Raw genomic sequence first — 25,143 nt, forward strand, 5'->3', positions numbered from 1 at the left:
AGCTAAAGTGACACTGCAAACCAGTTGGCAGAGAGTGTTTATACTGCTTTGAAATCTGAGACTTGGATGAGGTCTCAGGATACATCCAGTACCTCAAAAGCAGCAAAACAGTACCAGGGATTAAGACAGGATTTACTGAATGCACCCAGGAAACACAAGAGTCAAAAACAGCCTTCGGGAGTGCTGTCCCGAGTGGTGTTGCAGATTCTTGGCTCCCTCTCCCCAGTTCCCAAGCCCCCAAAACATGAAACTGCAGATATTTGAGGGAAAGGTTCTTCCCTCTAAAACTGATTCTTATAAGAGTTAATACCTATTCTTGTCAAACTAGTCCAAACAACAGAAAAGGAAGGAAAATTCCCAAATTCATTTTATGAGGCCAGCATTACCCTGACATCAAAACCAGATAAAGACACCACCAAAAGAGAGAACTACAGGCCAAATATCTCTGGTGAATATAGATGCAAAAATCCTCAACAAAATACTAGCAAACCGAATCCAACAATATATTAAAAAAATCATTTACCACAATCAAGTGGGATTTATTCCTATGTTTTAAGGGTAGTTCAACATTTGCAAATCAATCAACACAATACATCACATTAACAAAATAAAAGAACAAGAACCATATGATTAGTTCAATAGATGTAGAAAAAGCATTTGACAAAGTACATCTTTTCATGATAAAAACCCTCAACACAGTAGGTTTAGAGGAAACATGCCTTGACAAAGGCCACATGAAAAACACACATCTAGTGTCATCCTAAATAGGGTAAACTGAGAGCTTTTCCTTTGTGGTCAGGAACAAGACAGGGATGTCCACTCTCACTACTTCTATGCAACATAGTACTAGAAGTCCTAGCCATAGCAATCAGATAACAAAAAGAAATAAAAGGGATCCCAACTGGGGTGCCTGGCTGGTTCAGTCAGTGGACCATGTGACTCAATCTCAGGGTCATGAGTTCAAGATCCATGTTGGGTGTAGAGATTACTTACAAAAAAAAAGGTATCCAAATTGGCAAGGAAGAAATAAAACTTACACTATTTGCAGATGACATGATACTATACATAGAAAACCCAAAAGACTCCACCAAATACCTGCTAGAAATGATAAAATAAATTCAGTAAAATTGCAGGACACAAAATCATTGTATAGAAATCTGTTGCATGAGAAATTAAAGAATCTCATTTACAATTCACTATTGCATCAAAAATAATAAGATACCTAGGAATAAACCTAACAAAAGAGATTAAAGACCTGTACTCTGAAAACTATAGAATAATGATAAAAAATTGAAGAAGACACAAAGAAATGGAAAGACATTCCATGCTCATGGATTGGAAGAATAAATATTGCTAAAATGTCTATACTACCCAAAGCAATCTACACATTTCATGCAATCCCTATCAAAATATCACAGACTTAGAACAAACAATCCTAAAATTTGTATGGAATCACAAAAGTCCCCAAATAGCAAAAGCAATCTTGAAATGGAAAAGCAAAGCTGGAGGCATTGCAATTCCAGACTTTGAGTTATATTACAAAGCTGTAGTCATCAAAAAAGTATGGTACCGGCACAAAAACAGACAACATAGATCAATGTAACAGAATAGAAACCCCAGAAATGAGCCCACAATTATATGGTCAATTAATCTTTGATAAAGCAGGAAAGAATATCCAATAGGACAAAGACTGTTTCTGTCAGCAAATAGTGTTGGGAAAGCTGGATGGCAACATGCAAAAGACTGAAACTGGATCACTTTCTTACACCACACACAAAAATAAATTCAAAATGGATAAAAGACCTAAATGTGAGACAGGAAACCACCAAAATCCTAGAGGAGAACATAGGCAGTAATTTCTTTGACATTGGCCATAGCAACTTCTTTCTAGGTATGTCTCCTGAGGCAAGGGAAACAACAGCAAAAATAAACTATTGGAGTTATTTCAAAATAAGAAGCTTCTGCACAGCAAAGGAAACAATCAATAAAACTAAAATACAACCTACTGAATGGAAGAAGATATTGCAAATGACATCCAATAAAGGGTTAGTATTCAAAATATATAAAGAATGTATACAAATCAACACCCAGAAAACAAATAACCCAATTAAAAAATGGGCAGAAAACTTGAACAGACATTTCTCCAAAGAAGACATACATGTGGCCAACAAACATGTGAAAAGAGGTTCATCATCACTTACCATCAGGGAAATTCAAAACAAAACCACAATGAGATAACATCATACACCTGTCAGAATGGCTAAACTCAACAACACAAGAAACAACAGGTGTTGGCAAGGATGTGAAGAAAGGGGGACCCTTGTGTACTGTTGGTGGGAATGAAAACTGGTACAGCCACTCTGGAAAACAGAATGGAGGTTCCTCAAAAAGTTAAAAACAGGACTATCCTACCATCTATCAATCACACTAGATGAATGGATAAAGAAGTGGTATACACATACAATGGAATATTAGCCATGAAAAAGAACGAAATCTTGCCATTTGCAACAACACAGATGGAGCTAGAGAGTATCATCCTAAGTGAAATAAGTCAGAAAAGACAAATACCGTACGATTTCATTCATATGTGGAATTTAAGAAACAAAACAAATGAGCAAAGGGGGAAACAAGAGACAAACCAAGAAACAGACTCTTAACTACATAGAACAAACTGATGGTTACCGGAGGGGAGGTGGGTAGAGGAATAGGGGAGATAGGTGATGGAGATTAGGAGGGCACTGGTCATGAGGAGCCCCAGGTGTTGTATGTAAGTAATGAATCACTATATTGTATACCTGAAACTAATATTACGCTGTAAACTGGAATTTAAAGAAAAACTTTTAAAAACTCCACACATACATGTTCAAAACATTGATTCTTATACTTTTAAGCTTATCTCTTATACTAAAAGGATAAGAGGATGGATCTTAAAGATGGATCCTCTTTTTTTTTTTTAATAATTTTTTTTAACGTTTATTTATTTTTGAGACAGAGAGAGACAATGCATGAATGGGGGAGGGGCAGAGAGAGAGGGAGACACAGAATCGGAAGCAGCCTCCAGGCTCTGAGCCATCAGCCCAGAGCCCGACGCGGGGCTCAAACTCACGGACCGCAAGATCGTGACCTGAGCTAAAGTCGGACTCTTAACCGACTGAGCCACCCAGGCGCCCCTGGATCCTCTTTCTAATGTTTACTTACAAGGTCTGCCTAATGGGGAATGTTAACTCCTGTTGTTGTTAGAGGCAGTACTTGTCTGTTGCACAGTCTTTATGTGGAGGTTCAGAACACAGGTGTAGAGTAATACCAGTCTGGGGCTCCAGTCCAGGTTCTCCCAGTTATTTGATGGGCAATGTGGGCAATTACTTCTTTGAAGTCTCAGTTTCCCTGTTATTAAAACTGGGATTAAATGACACAAGACAGGTGCCCGACAGGTATAGTGCCTGGCCTACAGGAACTGCTCATAAATACTAATCTTACTATTGGAGAAAGAAGGCCAGGTTTGGAAATAATTTAATCTGACTTTCCCATTTTACAGATGGGCCTGGAGGCATGGAGGTATCTACCAAAGGTCAAATCCCTACTCAGCTGAAGAGAAGATAAGAACTTGGATCTCTTGGCAAGTACTCTGAAGGTCGATGAACTTTACTGAAGGGAAAGGAGGCCACCACCAGCCTGGGCTGTTTTGAGAAGTATCAGGAAAGGAGCCTGTCTCCGCCACAGGTTCCAGGACTCCTAGAACCAGACACGAGCTTTCTCTCCCGGCACTTGCCCTGCTGGGGCAGCTCACAGAGTGAGGAAAGGCAGAGTGGACAGAACACATTGGAAGAAACCGATTCTGCGACCTCCCTTTCTGGCAGATGCTCAGGAGGCAGCATTTCTGCAGACTTTCTCATGGGGAGTAGGGCTTGCTGCGGAGATGGTGCTCCTGGGGGAAGGGGACAGGGCAGTTGGGGGTAGGGTGGGGCACATTTCTCCTGGGGCTGCTGCAAATCCCACTAAGTGTAATCTTTGCTGGATAATAAAAAGGTTGTCACTTCAAGCAAAAATTACCAAAGGCACCAGCATCAGAGCTGCTCGACTCTGGAAGGCTAAGAGCAGTGGTTCTCAAACGCTGTGCCCGTGGAATACTCGGGTTCTGTGAGCCACCACAGCAGGAGTGAGAGGTGATCTTTTCTAATTACTGGAAAGGGATGATTTACAACCACACGATGTAAAACGTGTGAGATCTGTATGTGTCAGCAAGTGTGGAATGATAGTTAAGAGAAATGAAGTGTGAAAATGTACAGAAGATTTAGTACAACTTGTTGTATTTCGGGTAAAAAAAAAAGAGGATCTATGAATGTGCATCTTTATTATGGATATGCATTAAAATTTCTGGAAGGATCCATAAGAAACTTCATGGTTACTTCTGGGGGTGGTGGGACTGGAGGAGTTCAGGGAGGGAGAGAAAAACGTACGTTTTATCAGGTATTCCTTTGTGTTCTGAAAAAAATTTTTTTTACCACGTATGTGTTATTCCCAAGATTTTTAATATGCAAAGGTATTAAGTTAATGAATAGAACAGTACCCCTTTAAATATTTCATACCCTAACACTTCTTAAAACCCTTGCCACCAGCTACTCAATAATGAATATTAATGCAAAAACTTGGAAACAGCTGATCATGCTCTTTTGACAGCTTGTATATTCACGGGCACACATTTGTTTGTGGTTGTGATCAGAATATAAACATAGAATCTGGCCCTCCTTACAGAACAGACTTGAGTTTAACCAATGCTGAGGTTTCCTGCACAGAGTCCTACACCCTCCAGGAGGCTCAGCACCTGAGGCCATTTGGGACCCACAGGCTGAGTGGATGGCACAGTTCCAAGGGCCTGCCGGGGAGGGCGAAGTCAGGACTGTAGCTGTTTTAGTCAGAAGAGCCCCAGTGATCTGTGCACCACTGCTGGGGACCTGACCTGGTCCAGGCTATGAGACAGGAAAGAAAGTAAGGAGAAAAAAAGAAACACTTGGAGGGGAGAAGGGGAGAGAGGAATGGGAAAGGCTTCTAGCACCATCCACAACCATTTGGGGTCCTGCCTTCTGCCACCAATCAGACATGTTCTCAGTCACGCCCAGAAGAAAGGCCCTGTTAGTGGTGAGTTACTCCTTGTAGCTAGAATGTCTCATGTTAGGAATTCTCTTTGTCCTGTAAAGTTCAGTCAGCCTGGGGCAGGTTCTGACCCTGTCCGAGGAAGGCCATGAACCTTCTAAATCCCTTGCCTCCCACACAGGCAGTCTACCTGCCTTACCTCAGTCAGGGCTGAAGGAACTTTCTTCTGCTTCTTGAAGGTTGAGGGGTTGATGCTGTGGAAGACGGACGAGAAGGCACTGCTCGAGAAGCGTGGGGAGGACAGGGGAAAGCTCATGCTCACGGGCCGCTCTGTAACCAAGACAAGCCATAGAGGAATGGAGGTGAGTGTCCATGCAGACAGGCATGCATCTTGCTTTGGAATGCCAATTCCTGTAAAATTAGAGCTCCTGGTCCTTTCTGCAATGGAAATCAGCTTCATGATGGGGGTTAGGTGTGACCAGAAGAACAGGCACACTCTATCTACTGACACAAAGGCCATGGGAGCCAAGAAGGAAGGCTTTTTCTGGGTGCTGGCTATCCCTTCTTCACCTGGGCTGTCCTCTGTGATGGCCTCGGGGGGCTCCAGAGAGGAGAAATCTTTGGTTTTAGGTCCAGGATATACTTGCTGTCCCTCTGGCCTGACCCTGCTTGGACAAAGCCTGGACCCTGAGCACAGTCTCTCAAGGGCTAGCACAGCTTCCCCAGGTTCCTTTCTCAATCAAAGAGCCCTCAGCCCTTCCCTGATCCACAACTCCTCTGCTATCCGTCTTACAATCCTTATCCTGAAAAAGTCCCATAGGACACAGGCCTACAGAACATTTTCAAAAAGAGGGCCGCTATGGCAAAGTAACCATGAGTCACCACGCCTACCGTCCCCTTCACAGAGATGCACTGACCCAGCGTTTCCCAAGCTTAGCTGCCTGCAGAACGCTTCCTCTGGCAGTGCCTATTGATTTATTGTGGAACCACTATTTTTGGAAATGGTCCCCCACGTATGATTTAAACCCCTCTTTCTTCCTTCAGGACTGCTTTTGTTCGGAGCCTCCCCAGAAAAGTGGTTTCAGGTACCAACCACGGGCCAGCGAGAAGCCACGTGGGCCACCTGGAAGAACGGAGATGGTGTCCCCAGGTTACCTCTCATCATGCCTGGGACATCCCCGCCCCTCTTCTTCAGCTCCCCATAGCAGCCATCACAGACCTTGGCCATCCGGTCCTTGAGGTACTTCAGGGGGTACTTGTTTCTCGAACAATTCCGGCACACGATCTGCAGGCCCAGTTGGGGACACACATTGGAATGGTTCTCACCCTCTGCATGTGCAGAGGGCCAGCATCCCCTCCCCTCTGCCAACCCCCCCCACCCCACCTCTCCAGGGACCCCGTGTTCTGAGCACAGAACTGTGTCGGATCCCCCTGGTTTTCCATTGTGAAGGTACAGAGTTTCTGTGCAAGTGTTTTTATCAGTTTTTCTGATGAGTCCTTAACCAGGACGTGATACGTTTTCTCCTGGGACAATAACCACGTGTGCTATGGTTGTCTTTTGGGAGTACGGTGGTATAGTGAAATGGGATTTGGAGCCCTGGTTTGAGACTATCAGTAAAATGGGTATTAACAATCTCTACCTCGCAGGGTTGGTGTAAAAACACCCTTCCCTGGGCCTGACACTCAGTAGCTGCTGGATATCCCTCACAGCCAACCCCACACGACTCTATGTACACACTCACCCAGATGAGGTGACTCACCTTGCCACAGGCGTGGCAGTGATGACGCCTCAGGGTGAGGGAGAAGTCACAGCCACAGTTCATGCACATCATAACATGTGTGACAGGAACCAGGGTGGGGGGCCTCTCCCCCAAGCTGACCCCCAGCCTCTCCCGTATCTGGAACAAAGGAGTCGGGTGAGCATTGTGGTCAGGAGATAGCTAGATGGGTGCCCTCTTTCCTGTACAGGATGTGTACGTGTAGGGTAGATCCTAATTCTACAACCCCCTCCACCCCATGGTGGCTTTCAGGATCCTAACCCTGGGTCAGAAACAGAGCCAACGGGAAGTGCTGTATTTGGGCTGCACAGTGACTGCCTGGCTATGGGGGAGTGTGGTGGGAAGGGAAGGAGAAGGGGTGTGATGAAAGGAGCTGAGAGTCCTCCTGGGTGTATGGGTGTCCAGGGAAACCCAGGGCTGGGAGACTGGCATCAGGTGGGTCTCAGGGCCCTCCACTCACCTCCACACTGTGGTGAAAGGCAGCCAGAGCCTGGGCCTTGTAATCCTCAGGGAGGGCTCTACTCAGACAGCTGTGCCATTCATCTCGCTCAGCACAGGAGCTGTGGACACAAGCTGGCATGAACAAGGCATGCAGGTGTGCACGGCAGCTCTGCCTCTGCTTCTCAGTGTAGATCAAGTCCCCCCACATTTCCCCTGGCTGTGCCTGTCAGTGTCTGAAATCCCACCGAGCACTGGCCACCTGCCAGATCAGCCTAGGATCGTAACTCAGCACCTCCATCTACTAGAAGGGTGGCCAGGGCATGCTAGCTGTCCTCTGGGCCTGCTTCTTTACCTGTAAATGGCACTGTCAACACTATCCCTCTAACTCCCAGTACTGTTGTGGGAAGAAATGACATGTGGGACATGGGTGGACTTTGTTAATGGCAAAGCACCATGCAAAAGCAAGGGGCATTAGGGAGGTGTAGAGAGTCCCACACTTGAGGAGGGACAGGGGACAGGGTGCAGAGGGCTGTGCACATGGGGAGGGGATGGCTAGGTGAAGTTGGAAAATATCAACATCCTCGTCTCTCCATCTTCCTCCTCATTTTCCCACATAGCTTCCCAGACACCCCCTCCCCAACAAGATGACTTCCCAAATTCCCACTCCACACCCTGCCCTTCAGGGTTGCCTGAGCTTTGAGCTCTGCCCCAAGAGGCAGAGTGGTGGAAATTCTCCCAGGACCCACTAGGTGTCGCTCCCACCTTGCGTAAGTGTGTGGTCTGCCCCAGGAAAGCCAGGATAAGGCATCCCTTTGGCCTGGGAGGGATGGACAGGGGGTAGGGGGTGGGTAGGGTGGCGATGGGGTCAGAGGAGGTGCCTGAGACCGGGCAGGTGCCCAGTGCATGCTACTCGTGTCATCAACACTTAACTATTACTGCAGTTATGCTCTACGTTGTAACTGGTACACAACTCTCCCGCCCTTAATGTGAGCTTCTCCCTGAGCACATCAAGGTTTAAATCTTGTGTCCTCAGCACAGGGCCTGGCACTGAGGAGTGGCTAATAAATGCTAAATGAGCAAATGTGTCTGCATGAGAACGTGATGTGCACTACCCCACACAGAGGGCATTGCTGCCTCCTGCCAGGGTCACATTTCAGCTGTGAGGGGAGACACCCATGCCTTGGTGACCCTGTCTCAGCCCCCACAGTGCCCACAGTGGCCCCAGCAGAAGCCACACCTCCCTGGTTTCTGAGCCCAGAGAGCTGGAGCTGGCCTTGCCCTGAAAGAGGGAGGGGGAAGCTCTTTTGCTGCCCATAGTGAGTGAGGCAGGGTCCCTGGGCAGCCTGAAGGCCTGGAGAAAACACAGACCCTTCTGAGAAAAAGGCCACACCCCCAAACCAGGGAAAGGCAAATGATGAATGCTCACTCATTATGTTTTTCTCTCAATCTCCGGGCATGAAAGCCTAAAAGCTGACCACTTTATGAACTAAGATGCACAATGCATTTTTTGCTCACCTTAACTTCTTTACTTGCATTACTGTAAAGACCCAATCAATAATCCATAGACTTTTACAAACATGAGATATTGTTATTATTGTATTTAAAAGAAGAGGCTCTAGAAAATAAGTCCTTAGACCCAAAATAATACCAAAATAGAAATGACTCATTCAGCTTGTTATTCCAAACTTTAACACCTATAAAATCCTGTGTCCCTATCCCCCAGACCCTCCCTCTACCCACTTCCCCATACCTGGCAGATAGAGTCAGGCAGGACTGGGAAGTCTCAATCTTTAGGGCATAGGGCACTTTCTCCATCACAGGGCGGCTGACCTGGAAAACCAAAGCAGCCCCTCAGGGCAGGGGCAGGGAGGGGCAACCACAGACTGGATTCTTCTCTTGGTCCTACCACTGTCCCTCTCTGAGCCTGAGTTTCCTCATCTGCAAAGGGTAAACTTTTGTTTGATGGTACAGGCTGTGTGTGTGTGTGTGTGTGTGTGTGTGTGTGTGTGTGTGTGTGTGGAGAGGGGAGTGCCGGCTCCAACTGTGTGGTCCGTAGGCACCCATCCACCCCTAAGAAAGTGGGTATGCACCTAAAAGGATTGAAAGCAGGGTCTCAAAGAGATCCCCGTACACCACGTTCATAGCAGCATTATTCACAATAGCCAAAAGGTGGAAGCAACTCAAGTGTCCATCTATGGATGAATGGAAAAACAAAAATGGTCTATATGTACAACAGAATATCATTAAACCATAAAAAAGTAAGGAAATTCTGACACAGGCTGCAACATGAACTCACCTTGAGGACACTGTGCTGAAATGGGCCAGTCACAAAAAGACAAATACTGTATGATTCTACTCATGTGAATTATCTAGAGCAAATTCCTAGAGACAGAAAGTAGGATGGTGGGTGCCAGGGGTAGGGGGCTGGAGGAATAGGGAGTTAGTGTTCAATGGGGAGAGTTTCATCTAGGGATGATAAAAAAGTTCTAGAAATGAATGGTGGTGATGGTTGCACAACAGTGTGAATGTACGTAATGCCGCTAAACTGTATGCTTAAAAATGGTTAACAGGTACGTTTTATGTTATGTATATTTTACCACAATTTAAAAAACTTTGCCATACCCCCACTTTGTTTCCTCCCTCCAAGGGTTTCCTTATGAATTTCCCTTTTTTTAGGATGCCTTTTCCTCTTCCCCATCTGTCCAAATATTATCTACCATAAGGGACTCAGCGCCCCTCCTCCAGGTAGTCCTCCTACCCTCCCCCCTCTCCTGCTGTAACCCACAATGTAACGCTGTTTCCTTGGGGCTGCCTCTTCCCACTGGTCCCACTGGCATGTGGGCTCCTAGAAGCGGGGATGCTATCTCTCCTCCCCTGGGGTCTCCCTCCACCCACCCAACAGGGTGCTTAACACCAAGCATTTACCTTCATGTTGGCCATTGACAACGTGTTCTTCAGCCGGTACTTCCCATCTTTCTGGGGATACGTGTATAGGAGCACATCGCTCATCTGGGGAGAAGGAAATCCCATCAGACGTGTCTTGACCCCAGAAGGCTATGTAGGGTGTCTCCTGGAGGATCACTGACCTCTGGGGAGCAGAGGCATCCTGCATTCCCCAGTGACCTCCCACAGGAGAGCAGAACCACTCTGAGCTAAAATGTGAGTCCTTTCCCTGAAATTCCACTCCTAGGTAGAAACTTAAAGAGGAAATAAATGCAGATGTCCACAAAAAGTCAAGTGCAGGAATGTTCACAGAGGCTTTATTCATAAGAGCCAAATAGTGGAAACGACCCAAATGTCTACTCAACAGGTGACTGCATCAAAGAACAAGGTAGCACTGTGGAGTACTACGTAGCAACCAAAAGGAACTGATGGTACACACGACATCATGGATGAATTCTGAAGACATGCCAAGTGAAAGAAGCCAGACACAGAGGAGGATACACTGCTTTATAACATTTATATGAAGTGCCAGATCAGGCAAAGCTAACCTGTAGTGATGGAAATTAGGCCAGTGGTTGCCCAAACAGGGGGTGGAGGAAGTGAGTGCTAAGAGGCACAGGGGAACATTCAAGAAATATTCTGTATCTTGGGGTGCCTGGATGGCTCAGTTGGTTAAGCGCCGACTTCGGCTCGGGTCGTGATCTCACGGTTCATGGGTTCAAGCCCCACATTGGGCTCTGTGCTGATAGCTCAGAGCCTGGAGCCTGCTTGGGATTCTGTGTCTCCCTCTCTCTCTGCCCCTCCCCAGCTCACACTCTGTTTCTCTCTCCTTCAAAAATAAATAAACATTAAAAAAAAAAAAAAAGAAATATTCTGTATCTTGATCCAGAGGGTGGTTACACAATGATACACATTAGTCAATAGGCAGATATGTACACTTAAGATTGATGCATTTTACTCTGTAAATGAAGACTCCGTAAAAGTATAGTCAAGGAAGGAAGAGAGAGAGGGAGGGAGGAAGCTCCTTGAGCATAGAAAGCTGGTGGGTCCTGGTCACTGGGGTACCTCCAGTGACCACAGTAGGTACTCAATTAATATTTGCTAACTGAACAATTGAAGCTCCTTGCCCCCATGCAAGGCAGACCAGAAGGAACATAGTGCAAGTCCCCTCACCTCCTTAGGGGAGAGCGTATCTGTTTAGCTAAAAGGTTTACAGTTTGAAAAGACACGTCAATCTTCACTCTGCTCTGTAGCAGCTGTGTGACTGTGGACAGGCCATTTCTCTCTCTCTGAGCCCCAGCTTCCTCCCTGCAAAGAAGGGGTCATTGCTGCCCCTACCATATTACAGATGCCGAGACAGAGAATGGCCCCAGTGAGCCCACTGAATATAGGAGCCAGTGTAAACTAGGGGTGTTGCAAGGACTGAACAGGACAAGGCATCTAAGGGGCTGAAACAGAGCAAGAACTCAGGATTAGCACTTCCTCTCCCTGTAGAGAGTCTGCTGAGGGAGGGAAAAGAATAGATGAGGCTTCCTGCCTCCAGCTCTTAGGATCCCAACATCCCAATATGCCAACAAGAGCAGTTTGGGACACCTGGCTTGGACACAGAGCCGCTAGGTGGGCTCAGGCAAACCCTTCCTCTTTCTGGACCTCACTGTCTCTAACCAGAGTTGGAGTAGACCAGGAGCCAGAAAACTTTTAATAAAGGGCTAGATAGTAAATATTTAAGTCTTTGCAGGTCATTCAGTTTCTGTCACAACTATTCAACTCAGTCATTGTAGCCCAAAAGCATTCACAGACAATCCACTAAGAGACGCATGAGACTGTGTTCCCACAGACCTTTATTAACAAAAACAGGTGTCAGGCTGACCCCCCAGATCAGAGGAACCTTCAAAGACCCTTTCAGCTCTGCCCTTCTAATAATGACAAGAGCTACTGTCCTACTGGACACTCACTCTGTGCCAGCTCCTGGGCCAAGCACCCTGATCTCAATTCATGCCTCCAACAATCCCATCAGGCAGGCACCATTATTATCATCCTCATTTCACAGACAGCTTAGACAACCTGCTCACAGGCACAAAGCTTGTAAGTGGCAGAGTCAGGGTCATCAGCAAATGAATGTGCCTCCAGTGTGTTCAGGTGTGGTGTGTGGGGGGTGGCCACGCAGTTGAGTTCTTGCCCCATCTCAGGACAGTGACCAAACCTGGGCACAGAGCCTTGCTCACAAGCCTGCCCACCCTGGGGAACTGGCTTGTGTCACTCATCAGAACAGTCCCTGCCTTTTTGCAGCTGCCCCTCAGGCACCTGCTGCCATGGCAACTGCCATTAGCACCCTGGGGTTTTATGTGTGGTCAGAACCAGGCTGCCTCCTGATTGCCCACAGTTCTCTTCTTCAAAGCAGGTATTTTATAGCCCGATTTGGAGGAACGGAGAGGAATCCTTCATGGAGGAGTAAAGGGGAATCTCTCACAATAATGAGCCACCAGTGGGGAACCCCACCTATCGCTTGGGGTCATGGTGGGAACCACTCTGTAGCATTACTGAAACCCCTGTGCATTGCATTGGTGGGCAGAGGCCCTGACTTTGTTCTACAGTTACAATTACTTTATGAAACTGGTACCTATGAGGAAGAAAAATTCTTACGTGTGTTTATCACGGCTCTTCCTGGTTCAGGAACCTGTGTATCCTCCTCCCATCTCTCTCTCTAGGTGATATTTATGAAGGTCCTATGCTAAGACAGAGCAAAGAAGGGGACCCAGATTCAGCAGGAGCTATGGCCTAATAATAATGAAGGGATATGAGAGACCCAGGCCCAGCATGGAGATGAGTGAGGGAAAGGCCACGGTGAAGCCAACTAGACGCTGGAGGGAACATGAGGGAGGGAAGAGAGACAGAAAAATGGGGAGAAAGGGATTGGGGAAGGACAGACTTCTTACCCTTCCTTCTGGGCTTAACTAGGTACCATTTCTCCAGGAAACATATACTTAGCACAGTGTGTAGCACCAGTGAACATATAACAAACATCAGTGCTGCTGACGCTATTGTCCATCTGTTTATTCCCTGACTCTCGTTGACCTCCCTCTTTGCTCCCATAGACCTGAGGTTCTGTCCATGTCATGCTCATAACTCGGTAGTTACATTAGACACCGAAGGTTGACGGCACAGCATGAGACTTTATCTCTTTGTTTCCAGTGCCCAGCACATAGGAGGTGCTCAGTAAATATCTGAAACAGAGTTCTTAGACACTTACAGCCTGTTTATTATTACTTCTCACACAATCCTAACAAAGTATAAGAGGCTCTTAAGGGCAGCCTTGACTGACAGTAACAAAAAATGAAAGTTAAAATCATGAAGAACAGAGAAAATTACACCCAGGCAGGTAGAAGAACTTAAAAAGCAAAACAATTTTGGGCCATAGGATTGGGGAAAATTATTGCTTGTAGCTCAACAGCCACAGAGGATGATGTTACCATGCAACAGGCCTGGACATTCCCTGGTATTCCAGACTGTGGCTGCAAATCATCAGAAATGTTACACTGTACTCTGTCTTGTGCACAGTGGAGAAAGTGCTAGACTGGGGTCACAACCCTGGTTCCCTTCTGGGCCTCTGCCACCAACCTGCTGGGAGATCTGGCCCAGGAAACTCCCCCTTCTAGATCTCAGCTTTCGCGAGTGTTAGATAAGGCGGTTGAACAGCTATCTCCAGTGTAAGAATTTCCCAGTGTTAGGATGTTTGAAATAGGGACACAGGCAATTAAATTTTGGCAACATTCCATTTAAAATCGCTCAAATAATAAATGAGGGAAGGACTGTGGTTGGCAATGGTTAAGCCCTCAGACCTCTGGAAAGCTCAGCTCTGTAGAATGATCTTCAGCCTAAATATTCGGCTCTGTTCTAGGCCCCCCACCCCCCACTCCAGTTGCCTTTGAATAATGACCCAAGAAAATTTCACAAAATTTGACAGTCCTGGGGCTTGGCTGGGCACCAGGTACTTACCAGGAACAGGTGCCGAGGCCGTCTGCTTTTCCCTGTTACTTTCATCAGTGTCCCTTCCTTCAGGAACTCCTGTGGGGACAGAAGCAGACCTGAGAAGTCAGGCTGATGCCCAAGAAGAGTGGGGGGAGGCCCCAAGCAGGAAACTTAAATCTTGGTGCCTCCCAAAGTACCAGAGAACAACGAATGGGTGAATTCCCGGCTTTAGCGAGATGCCCATGTTTGCTTCTTAGGAGCAGTCAGTCCGCCTTGACTTCTAGCAAGCCCCAGACACTGTTCTGGTCTCTGAGGGGTCGAGACAGTGACTCTTTCCCTCGTTTGCTGCCATGGAGAACCCTTCAGAACAAAGCCTATGAAGGTTTGCGAAACAGCTGAAGACCCGTGAACGGTTGCTACAGGCTCATTAATTCCGGAGGATGATTAAAATAGATATCTAAAGTTACTTAACATAAAGAAAATACTTAATAAATATTTACTGAACTGGTGAGCCAAGGCCAAACCATTAGGTGTGATTTTATAGACTCTCAGACCAATGAGATCCCTGTTAATTTTGAATAAAATATCCTGAACATAACACCTTTCATGTCTATGTCTCTTGTCCTTCATTGACCATAACAGGTAACAAACACATCTTTGACTATTTTTGAGCTGAGTTTTGTGTTTTCCATTTGGAAGCTTAAAAGTGGGTAAATTTGTCTCTGGAAAAATGTTATTTTTAAAATGCTTTGTAGGAGCATGGTTTTTGGGAGATGGTTTTCCTGATTTTCTAGCAATGCTGGGCTAAACTAAAAATACTTGGTGTCTCTTCTTCTTAGAGGTGAAAATAACCACAGGGACATGAACCCAAATGGCACTGTTTCTTTAAAGGTCCAGAAAGTGGAAAATCCCAGGGGAGGCAGCCCCTGAGCCTTGTGAGCCCAGCAGAACCCTCCCCCTGCCCTTCCCCCTCCCCCTCCTCGGGTAAACAGCACCTGCAGCCAGGCCTGTCTGGGACCAGCCCAGCTGAACAATGGGTCTTATCAGAGCCTCACCCGCCTGCCTACCAGGCCACCCTCTGTCCCTGCCCATGGCGGCAGTGGCACTCACCCTTCCTGGCTGGAGGAGATCCCCTTGGCCTCGAACACTGTGCTCAATGTGGACCAGCTTCTGCAGGTTTTCCTGTGGGAGGAAGCAGGGCAATGGGGAGATGGTCAGGACCCCTTTAAGGAGTCTTATCCCCTCTATTAGAAGTGGCATTGCTTCTACCTCAAAGGAGGAAAACAGAGTTCAGGAGGGCCTTGCCCTAAATCTGACCTCCTGTCAGTGGCAAGACTGGGATCTGAGCCTGGCCCTGCAGGGTACCAGACATGTGGACTGCCCATACTCAGGCTAGTCCCTCTGGGCCTGCGATCTGACACCACCATCTTCTGTGTGCCATGGGGACAGTCACTTGCCCTTGTTGTGCTGATACCCATATTTATCACTAGGCCATGGCTCCTCCTCTCAATCTGTGTCCCCTGAAAGGCCTGGAGCATCTAGCCATCACTAATCCAGAGGGGTCAGATGCCCAAGGCCAGACTCTCTCTGGGATTGCAGCCCAGGGGGGGGCCTCTGAGGGAAAGTAATCAAGAAAATCTTCCACCTGGGGAAGAAACAGATCTGTGTTCTTTGAAGAAAAATATGTGTGCCTGGGAACTCCTTGTTGGTCCCTCACTGGGCTATCCACAGTATGCAGTGACATACCTACCCTCCCTCCGCACAGTAGCCCATTATGCTAGAAATAACAAGCACTTAACCCATGAGGTAGGTGTCCCCTGAACCTTATGCGGGGTCAGGGTCTTAAGTCAACTAATAAGGTGACAACTGTGTGTAGGGAAATTGCAAGGCAACAGTGCCCACACCTTTTCTCTAATAGTTAGAAAAAGATAACGTACAGAATCACAACTCTTCTCACACCTATTGGAGGCTGAAGTAAAAGGCAACCAACTGAACCGAATCCCAAAGACTGACAAGCCCCTTCAGAGACATGAGACACATGAATTGCTGCAACACACAGGAGGAGGTGGCCAGCATAAAGGAGGATGAGAAGAAAGCAGCTAAAATGTTAATGGATTCTGAAAGGTTGGGTGGGGGCTGATGGGATAGTTTAGAATAACAGAGCCCCAGACACAGGAAAAATGCAGTCACTTGCAAGCTCTTCTCTCAAAGCTCCCACCAGGTGCTCACAAGGAACACTAGGGGCAGGGCAGGGAGCCTTGGTGGTGAAGGCATGCAGGTTGCCACTGGCAGGGGGGGGGGGGCGGGCTGGCATAAAACCCTGCCAACTTCCCCAGGACCCTCTCTGGTGCAAAACCCTCAGTCCCCGGGAGAGGCCGAGTAACCCACTCCCAGAGGACAAGCAAAATGCCACTCACCGCTTCTGGGGAAAGGGCAGAAGCAAGAGCTGTCTTCCCCAAGAAGAGGGAAAGTACCCACTGGGCCCAGGATTGTGCAGTAATACTAAGCAGAAACCTGCCCAAGACCTGCCATGGCTACAAGGCAGCGTGTGTGGCTACCGTGCAGAGGAGGTGCCGGAAAGCAGAGAAGGCCTGGCTTGCAGGCCCTGCTTGGGACTGAGGCCTGTCCAGGAGAACAGACACTTATAAGCCAAGCACTGAGTAACAGGAAACAGCGGTCTACCTCTGAGAAGGGACAAGAGCATGGAGAGAGGCCTCTTCTGTGGTGCAGGGATTGCTAAAAGCTGAGGGTGGAGACAAGGACAATGAAAAAAACTCTCCAGTATCTCAGGCCCCACAAACAGTATCAGGTAATAGCAGCCCTCTTCTGGAGGAGTGTGAAGTCTGTGGGGCTCTGAAGGTGACAAAAGCAACAACAAAACCCAAACCCAACTCACCTAGTTGACTGGACTGACTCAGCTCCCACCCCCTACATGAATGGCAAGATCAGAAAAGAGGCACTCCCACTTCTGGGGTAGATACTATTTCCCTCAGTCTCTACAATTCTTCCAACACATAATACCTGGCATCCAATTGAACATTATAAGAAACACAAAACGCAAGGAAGTACCCCAACTCATTTTCAGGAAATAAAGCATTCAACAAAACCACCTCTTATGAGAGGTGACACAAATGTTCGAACCATCAGACAGGGACTTCAGAGTAATTACGATCAATATGTTAAAGGAGCTAGTGGGAAAGGTAGGCAGTATGCATGAACAGGTGGAGAATTTCAGCAGGGATGGAAACTATACAAGAGAATCAAATGAAAATGTTAAAAACAAAAAACATGATATCAGAAATGAAGAATTCCCTTGACAGGCTTTGCAGCAAACTGATCACAGCTGAGGAAAGACTGAACTTGGAGGTATGAAGGCTGAGATTAACCAAACTGAAACACAAAGAGAAAAAAGAATGCAGGGGGTGGGGGGAAAGAACAGAGCGTCTAACACAATTTTCCAAAATTAATGAATGACAACAGATCCAGGAAGCCTGAGAATCACAAGATGAATACCATCCACAGCCCCTTAAAAACACACATACTAAGACATCATAGTCAAACTTCTAAAAGTCAGTTGTAAAGAGAAGATCTTGAAGGCAGCCAGAAAAAAGGACACACTATGTAAAAGGGATAAATATAAACATTACAGTGGATTCCTTATCAGAAATTATATAGGCTATAAGAGTGGTATCTTTAAAATAGTAAAAAGGAAAAAAAAAAAACTGGTCAATCCAGATATTTTTCCCAGGAAAATAACTTTCAAGAATGAAGGTAAACTGACCAATTAAGTAAATGGGTGATGGATGGTGGGACCCAGGTATCTCACTGCTAGAGTGGAAATTTATAGATAAGCCGAGGGAGGAGACTGGAATGATCCACATAGAAGTGATCAGAATTGGAGCTATCAGGGGCACTTGGGTGGCTCAGTCGGTTGACTGTCTGACTTCAGCTCAGGTCATGATCTTTGCAGTTAGTGAGTTTGAGCTCCAACATCAGGCTTGCTGCTGTCAGCCTGTCAGTGAAGAGCCCACTTTAGATCTTCTGTCCCCCTCTTTCTCCCCCTCCCCCACTTGCACTCTCTCAAAAATAAATAAACATTAAAAAAAAAAAGAATTGGAGCTATCAGTAGGGATACATATTTACCTTAATATAGATACAGATGGTTGTACAGAAATATCTATAGACATGAGTATACACACAGGTTACTATATACACATATAATTCTTTGCTCTGTAAGTAAGAGAACCTGAAAGAAATGATAGCCTACTTGGTGACCAGACCTTGGTTTCTAATACCATTAATCCAACTGAAGGAACCAGGACTCCTCGGAGAAATGGCTGATTCTAAGGCTAAGGCAGGAAATACACAAGATGAGTCTGGAGATTTTTGTAGTGACAGAAAGTAGGAAAGTGCTAAAAAAAATAAACAATGAAAGTGCTAAAAAAAAATAGGCAAACCAAAATATCCCACCCAAATCCATATTGATGGGGATATGTGGAGAGTATGGAGAAACCAACTGACAGAGCTCCCAATGGCCAAAACTGGAAGAATTTGAGAAATAAAAGAAAGAAAACGGTATGAGATTATAACCTTAACATAAAATAAATATCTGTGAGCCCTTAATTACATAAATTATTTATTTATAATGAGTAAATACATTACATTAATAAATAAGGGAGAAGAGACAAATCTCCCATGCGGAATTCCACATAATTTAGGTAGGTGCTCTGCCCTCAACGAGAGGAAGCATAACTCCTCATTCCTTAAATGTGGGCCGTGCATAGTGACGTTCTTCTAAAGAGCGTGGACTAGGAGGGGAGAAGAGGATAACTTTATGGAGTTTAAATAAAGAAATGGAGAAACCTGATAAGCGCACCTGCAGCCAGGTGGGCAAGGTCTACAACAACACTCATAAACCATGTTGCTAGTATGCACCTTCGGTACGATGTCACGAAAGTGGTACTTTGCTTCCATGATCTTTCTCCCCAAAATCTATGAACCCAGTCTGTTTATGAGAAAAGTATCAGACAAATTCCAATAGGGGGCATTCTACAATATACCTGGACCGCTTTTCTTCAAATTAGTCAAGGTCGTCAAAAACAAGGGAAATCTGAGCAACCATCACAGTCAAGAGGAGCCTAAGGGAACACGAAGACTAAAGGTGATATGATATCCTGGATGGGAACTTGGAACAAACATTAGGCAAAGATGAAGGAAACCTGAATGAACTTTAGTTAATAATACTGCATCAATACTGGGTCTTTAATGTACTTGACTAACATAAAGATGCTAGTAACAGGAGAAACTGTGTGTGGGATACATGGGAGCTCTTCTTATTAATAATCTTAATTTTTTTTTCTGTAAGTTTAAGATGTTCTCAACAATAAACTCTGTCCAGAAAGTAGGATGGTTGGTCACCAGGGGCTGGAAGGAGGGGAAATGAGGGCTTAGCGTTTAATGGGAACAGTTTCAACTGGAGAGACAGAAAGCGTTCTGAAGGTGGATGGTGGTGATGGTCACAAAACAACGTCAATGTACTTAATGCCGAGGGACTGTGTTAATAATGGTTAAGATGGGGGGCGCCTGGGGGGTGCAGTCGGTTAAGTGTTTGACTTTGGCTCAGGTCATGATCTCAGGGTTTGTGGGTTCAAACCCCACGTTGGGCTCTGTGCTGACAGCTCAGAGCCTGGAGTTTGTTTCAGATTCTGTGTCTCCCTTTCTCTATGTCCCTCCCCTGTTCACACTCTCTCTGTCTCTCTCTCAAAATAAATATTTAAAAAATAAAAAATTAAATAATAATAGTAATGGTTATACTGTACCTCAATAAGAACTTTTTTTAAGTTCATTAAAAAAAAACCAGATGGTGCAAATCGGAGACCCCAGACTCGCACATGTCCCCTCACTCTCTTCTGGGGGGAGACAGTTTACTTTCGTGCTGTGGGGAAGAGGACACTCAATGGCGAATCTGATCAAAAGCCTCGAAAGACGGACCCTGCAAGCAGATGTGGGATTTTCTTCTAGGGAATCCCCTGAGACTTGGTCTGAGTAACTGAAATTAGAACCAAGGTGCATGCACTCTCTGAGGTAACCTGTGACCAATCCTTGAAGGAGTTCCCTGTGCTCACAAACCCGGGAGCCAACTCCAAACCTCCACCCCTACATTTCATGACATTCCCATGGCTGAGTTGATACAAACAAAAAAAGAAAAATCCAAATGTGGGAAAGAGAGAAAAACAGTCCATGTGTACATTTATGTGTGTCACGAGAGAGGAGCAGGTGCTGTGTGCATGGGCACCTGGATGCGTTTTCATGCACAGATGTGTGTGAAGTTGCAAGTCTGAACCTGTGAGTGATGTGTGCAGGCATGTCCGGCCTGGTAGCCAAGAAAGGCTCGAGTTCAAACCCGGCTCCCATGCCGAGAGCTGAGTGATCCTGGGTGAAGCCACTTGTCTCTCCAGGCCTCAGCTTCCTTGCTTGTGACACTGGGCTGGTAATAGCTCTCCTGAGGATTAGAGGAGAATGTTGGGCACAATCTTGGGCTAACAGAGGCAGTTGTGATCACCGTGAGTAGGACACTATGTGGGAATCTGCCACAGCCTTTCCTGAAAAGCTGGTGAGGACGACCTTTCCTACTTCCAAGACTTTCCCATCCTTTCACATTTATTCCTTGTCCTCCATCGAAAAGTGATCACAGCAGGGGACGGACTACCTGGGGCTCAGCTCTTAGAGTCATGTTTCCTGATGCTTCTCCCATCACCTAACAGTTTTCTGTAAACAGGCTGCTCAGTGGATTTACAGTTACGCTTGGCTGTCAGTACAGTATCCTAGTGAGCTTATTGGTGGCATTTCAGACCAGGTGTCAGGTAGATAGATGGGCCCCATTTTGGGGTGGTGGGACCTGGTTCTTTCAAAAATCATACCTCTAGCTTAGCTACCTTTGTGGGGAGTTGGGGCAATGGTTTGATGGGAGCATAAACCCATGTGAATGTTGCTGCCTGCCTCCAGGAAGCCTTCCCTGGTTCTCACAACCAGTAAGTACTTCCCAGATTCGACCAGAGGCAATGTGAAAACATAGAAGGCTTTGTAAAATGGGGGAATGGCACCATCAGATATATTTTAATAGGATTACTCTGGCTTCCAGATGAAGAATGGAATGGCAGGGTTGGGAGGTGTTGAGGCCTGAGCTGGGGAGTGACCATGGGGAAAGAGAGGCAGAGCCCCAGCCCACCCTTTAGCCACTCAAGCCACTGAGCTCTGCCTTGGGATAGGGTTCATCTGGACCTGCTTGTCCACCACCCAGGCAGGGTCCTAGCCCGATCCCAGCAAGTGTGCAGTAGGGGCTGCTAGTCCAGAGCAGGCCCAGTGTGGTGTCCACAGGCAGCTGGAGAGACAAGGGCCAGCCTGTGCCGGGCACAGCACCCAATCCCCGTCTTAGAGAAAGCCAGGAGGGCATCTGGCTGCTGCTACCGCTAGTTCCCCCTCCTACAGGAGGGTGCCGCAGTGAGCTTGCCCGCAGGAGGGAAGACACAGCCAGCCCTTCCTGACCTAGTTTTTCCTTTTTGGAAGCAGAGGCATCCCTGGCTAAAGTGAAGAGCGGAGAAGCCAGCCCATCTGCTGCTATATCATGACAGGCATGGGACCCCAAAGCACCTCTGTCTTTGGCTACACTGAAGGAGATCTCACTGTACATACAGGATGCCAAAACACACATGAGCAAGTTGCTCACGGACCCTGGAGCAGGAAGGCAGAGGACCCGATGATAACAACATGTCTGACGTACCAATTTTCACAGCCAGCTGGCTTCAGCCTCCACACTCAGCGCACTCTTTGCCCAGACCCTCATCCAATCTCACCTACCCTGTTCCCATCTTCCAGCCATGCTGGGTGGATCTCTGAACTCTACCGTGACCTACACTTCTCCATCTCCATGCCTCTTCCTGGCACATCTTTCCTCCCTCTGCCTTCGAGGTGTGTGTGTCCTCTCCATGGGGGCACCTCCTGTATCATCTTTTGTCACAGCCCTGGCTGGGAGGGATGGCTCCCTTCTCTAAACCATGTGGCATTTTCTCTTTCCCTCGTGATGCTTATCATGTCCACATATTTACTGCTCCACTAGCTGTGATTTCCTCCTGGGATTCACGTCTCACCTCTGTTTCCAACCCCCAACGCAAGTCTGGCACAAAGTGGGTGTCCAATGGCTGCGACTCCCCTCCCCTTCTTCTCCCTGTGGACGACTCACTATGTGGACGCTCCGTGTACCTGTCCCAGCAGAGCTGGGCAACTGCTCGGTGCACATACCACCATCACTCCCACCTCTGCCCATGGAACCCAGCACTTGATCACCGAACTCTTTCCCCCCGAGCTAGGACTCAGCCTCAGAATCCTTCTCAACACAAAGCTCAGGCCTACTTAAAGCTTAGTGGAACAGAAAATATGTGGACACAAGTGACCAAGGTAGCCACTCGAACAGAGTTGGGATGTAGGATAAGTTGGCCTTCCTTGGCAGAAAACTAGTAAATACAGGATCAGTGTCCAACAGTCACTTGCTGGCAGAAACAAGCGTGCACTTAGAGCTCACGTATTCTTGTGGACGAGTGGTTTTCAAACTTTTGTGAGCAAAACGTTTACCTAGAATGCTTGTTAAAAATGCACATCCCTGGACATTACCCCAGATGTTCTGACTGAGAAGAGCTAAGGTCTATCAGGAATCTGTAGCTTACCAGGCACTCCAGGTGCTGATGCAGGTGGTCTCAGACCACAGTCTGGACATTACTTATCACATTCAGACAAGTCTGTAGCCTCCCTTCACTACCCTAATGCCACGGACCCGGACAGGAACACACAGTACTTGAGGTCACATAGTAAGTGTCCGGGCCAGAACTCAGGGGCCAAGAACTCTTGGCAAGGTCCCATGACACAGATGGTTGCCTGCAGCACCTCCAAAAGTGGAGTATCATAAGGCAGACCGGGGCAGGTTGGAGGAGGTCCTAGACCTGAACCCCAGGAAACAGACTTACCCCTTGCTCCATGCTGTCATTGGCGCGGTCTGTGACTTTGGAGATGAGGGTCAGTGCACCTGTGGAGGGAAGCAGAGAAGGTAGCCGAGCCATCTGGGGAGGGCCAGTCCAGTAGCACTATCCTCACCTCCTTTCTTCCCCTCTCTCCCCACTGCCCCCCAAGATCACTACAGTTGCAGGGCCTTGTATGTGGGTGGCACCAATTTTTCTCACACCTGGGTCAGGTCATAGGTCCAACCCTAGCTTTGCTACCACTGCCTAAGTGACCTTTACAGTGATTTGACCACTTTGTGCCTTAGTTCCCTTGGCTATAAATTGAATATGTTAAAATAGGGACTGTCCTGGCAGGTCATATGCAGGGACAGTCACATAGAATTGGGAGGAAACAGGGACACTGTGGTGACTTTTTTATACCTGGCACTACCTCCTATCACCAATGCTGATTACCCTCTTCTCCTTTGACTGGATGACAGCCCATCCCAGGGAGCCCTGTGGTTGAGGTGAGCAGGGAATAACCTCAGAAGCCCCAGAGGTCTCATGTCCACTGCACATCTAGCTACCAGGGAAGAGAATATGTCCCGGGCCTGAACTGGTGGAGAGTCCAGAGCTAGGGGACAGGGGCCAAAGAGAAATGTGTCCCCATCCTCCAGGTTCATGCTGCACTTACCCTGTGTGTTATCGTACTCAGCTGAGTCCGGACAAAGGTTGTTTAAATAGTCTGCAGGTAGAACAAGAGCCAGGGGTCAGTCTGCCCTAGGGAGACCAGGCCCTCTGTCTGCAGCAGGAGCCGACCCCCCCGCCGCTTTCCAGACTTGGAAGAAAAGGGCCGGAAGAATGGGGTATGCATCCCCTCACCCTTGCTAGCCTACTACAACACCACACTAGGACAAAATCAGGCCCCTGGACCATCACCAGCATCACTGCCACCACCGCTAGCCATTCACTCATTCAACAACTACTGAGCACTTGCTGTGTGCCTGGTACTGTGCTATGCCCTCAGCATATAGACACAGACAAGGTGAAACCCTGCCTCTGAGAAGCACACTGTCTATTGGGGGAACATATGTGACCATCAACACAGCGGTGTGTGACGTGTTAAACCTTTAACACATTTATACCCACAGGCTCTATGTGGGTTGGCCTCTCTACAGCTACCTACCAATGTCACTCACTTATTCTGGCAATGCTGGCATTCTTACTCTTTTCTGGAACATGTTAAACCTGTTAATAGCCCCAGGGCCTTTGCACTCACTATTCCCTCTACTTGGTAGTCTCTTTTTCCAGATCTTCAGAGGGTTCATGTCCTCACTTTGCTGAGATCTCTGTGCAGTGTTACCTCCTCAGACAGGTCCTTCCTGAGTGCTGTATCTAATTCAGAGCACTTTTACCTCCATCCCCTTAAACCCCTTTATCTTCTTCAGAGCTCTTATCACTGACATATCATATTTTTATTTCCTTGTTAGAGTAAAAACTCCACAGTGTCACAGAGTTTTGGCTGTCTAATGCACTACTATACCTCCAGCATCTAGCACGGGGCCTGGGACACAGTAGATGCTCAATAAACATTTGTTGAATCAGATGAACAAATTCTCTGCCCCTTGGCCCTAATGTACTTTCCTTACAGCCCTGGTCCCTACCTGGAATTACATGCATATCTCTACATGTGGGTATCTGTCTCCCCCACTGGAATAGCAGTCCTCCAGGCCCAGGGACTTTGTCCATTTGGGAGGCAGCTGGGTAAGCGAGTCTGGACAGAGGTGTGGTGCTTCCTGGCAGGTAGAGGTAGGGGAGGGGATGATATTCCCCGAGGAGAGTTTGTAATTGTAAAGAGGGAAGGAAGGGAACAGGACCTAGGACTGAGCCCTGAGAAACACTGACATTTATTATGAAACAGTAGAGGAAGG

The 25,143-nt window shown here is 47.1% G+C and overlaps 1 protein-coding gene and 1 long non-coding RNA gene across 3 annotated transcripts in view; one reads left to right on the top strand and one right to left on the bottom strand.

Moving 5' to 3' along the window:
* FGD5 (FYVE, RhoGEF and PH domain containing 5) overlaps positions 1-25,143 on the bottom strand; it is a 121,622-nt gene that overhangs the window by 5,641 nt on the left and 90,838 nt on the right. For both annotated transcript variants that reach the window (XM_042979567.1, XM_042979566.1), the window contains exons 9-18: positions 23,907-23,957; positions 23,240-23,298; positions 15,333-15,404; positions 14,250-14,318; positions 10,236-10,319; positions 9,061-9,140; positions 7,330-7,429; positions 6,852-6,989; positions 6,247-6,376; positions 5,291-5,421 (exon numbers count right to left, since the gene is read on the bottom strand). In XM_042979567.1, coding sequence (XP_042835501.1) covers positions 5,291-5,421; positions 6,247-6,376; positions 6,852-6,989; positions 7,330-7,429; positions 9,061-9,140; positions 10,236-10,319; positions 14,250-14,318; positions 15,333-15,404; positions 23,240-23,298; positions 23,907-23,957 — 914 coding nt within the window. The remainder of the gene's footprint in view (positions 1-5,290; positions 5,422-6,246; positions 6,377-6,851; positions 6,990-7,329; positions 7,430-9,060; positions 9,141-10,235; positions 10,320-14,249; positions 14,319-15,332; positions 15,405-23,239; positions 23,299-23,906; positions 23,958-25,143) is intronic.
* On the top strand, positions 3,625-6,237 carry LOC102967356. Its single transcript, XR_001511403.2, has 3 exons — positions 3,625-4,163; positions 5,331-5,453; positions 6,136-6,237. It is a non-coding gene; the product is annotated as an uncharacterized LOC102967356 (long non-coding RNA).

This window comes from Panthera tigris, chromosome A2, assembly GCF_018350195.1.
Source record: "Panthera tigris isolate Pti1 chromosome A2, P.tigris_Pti1_mat1.1, whole genome shotgun sequence".
Taxonomy (NCBI): domain Eukaryota; kingdom Metazoa; phylum Chordata; class Mammalia; order Carnivora; family Felidae; genus Panthera; species Panthera tigris.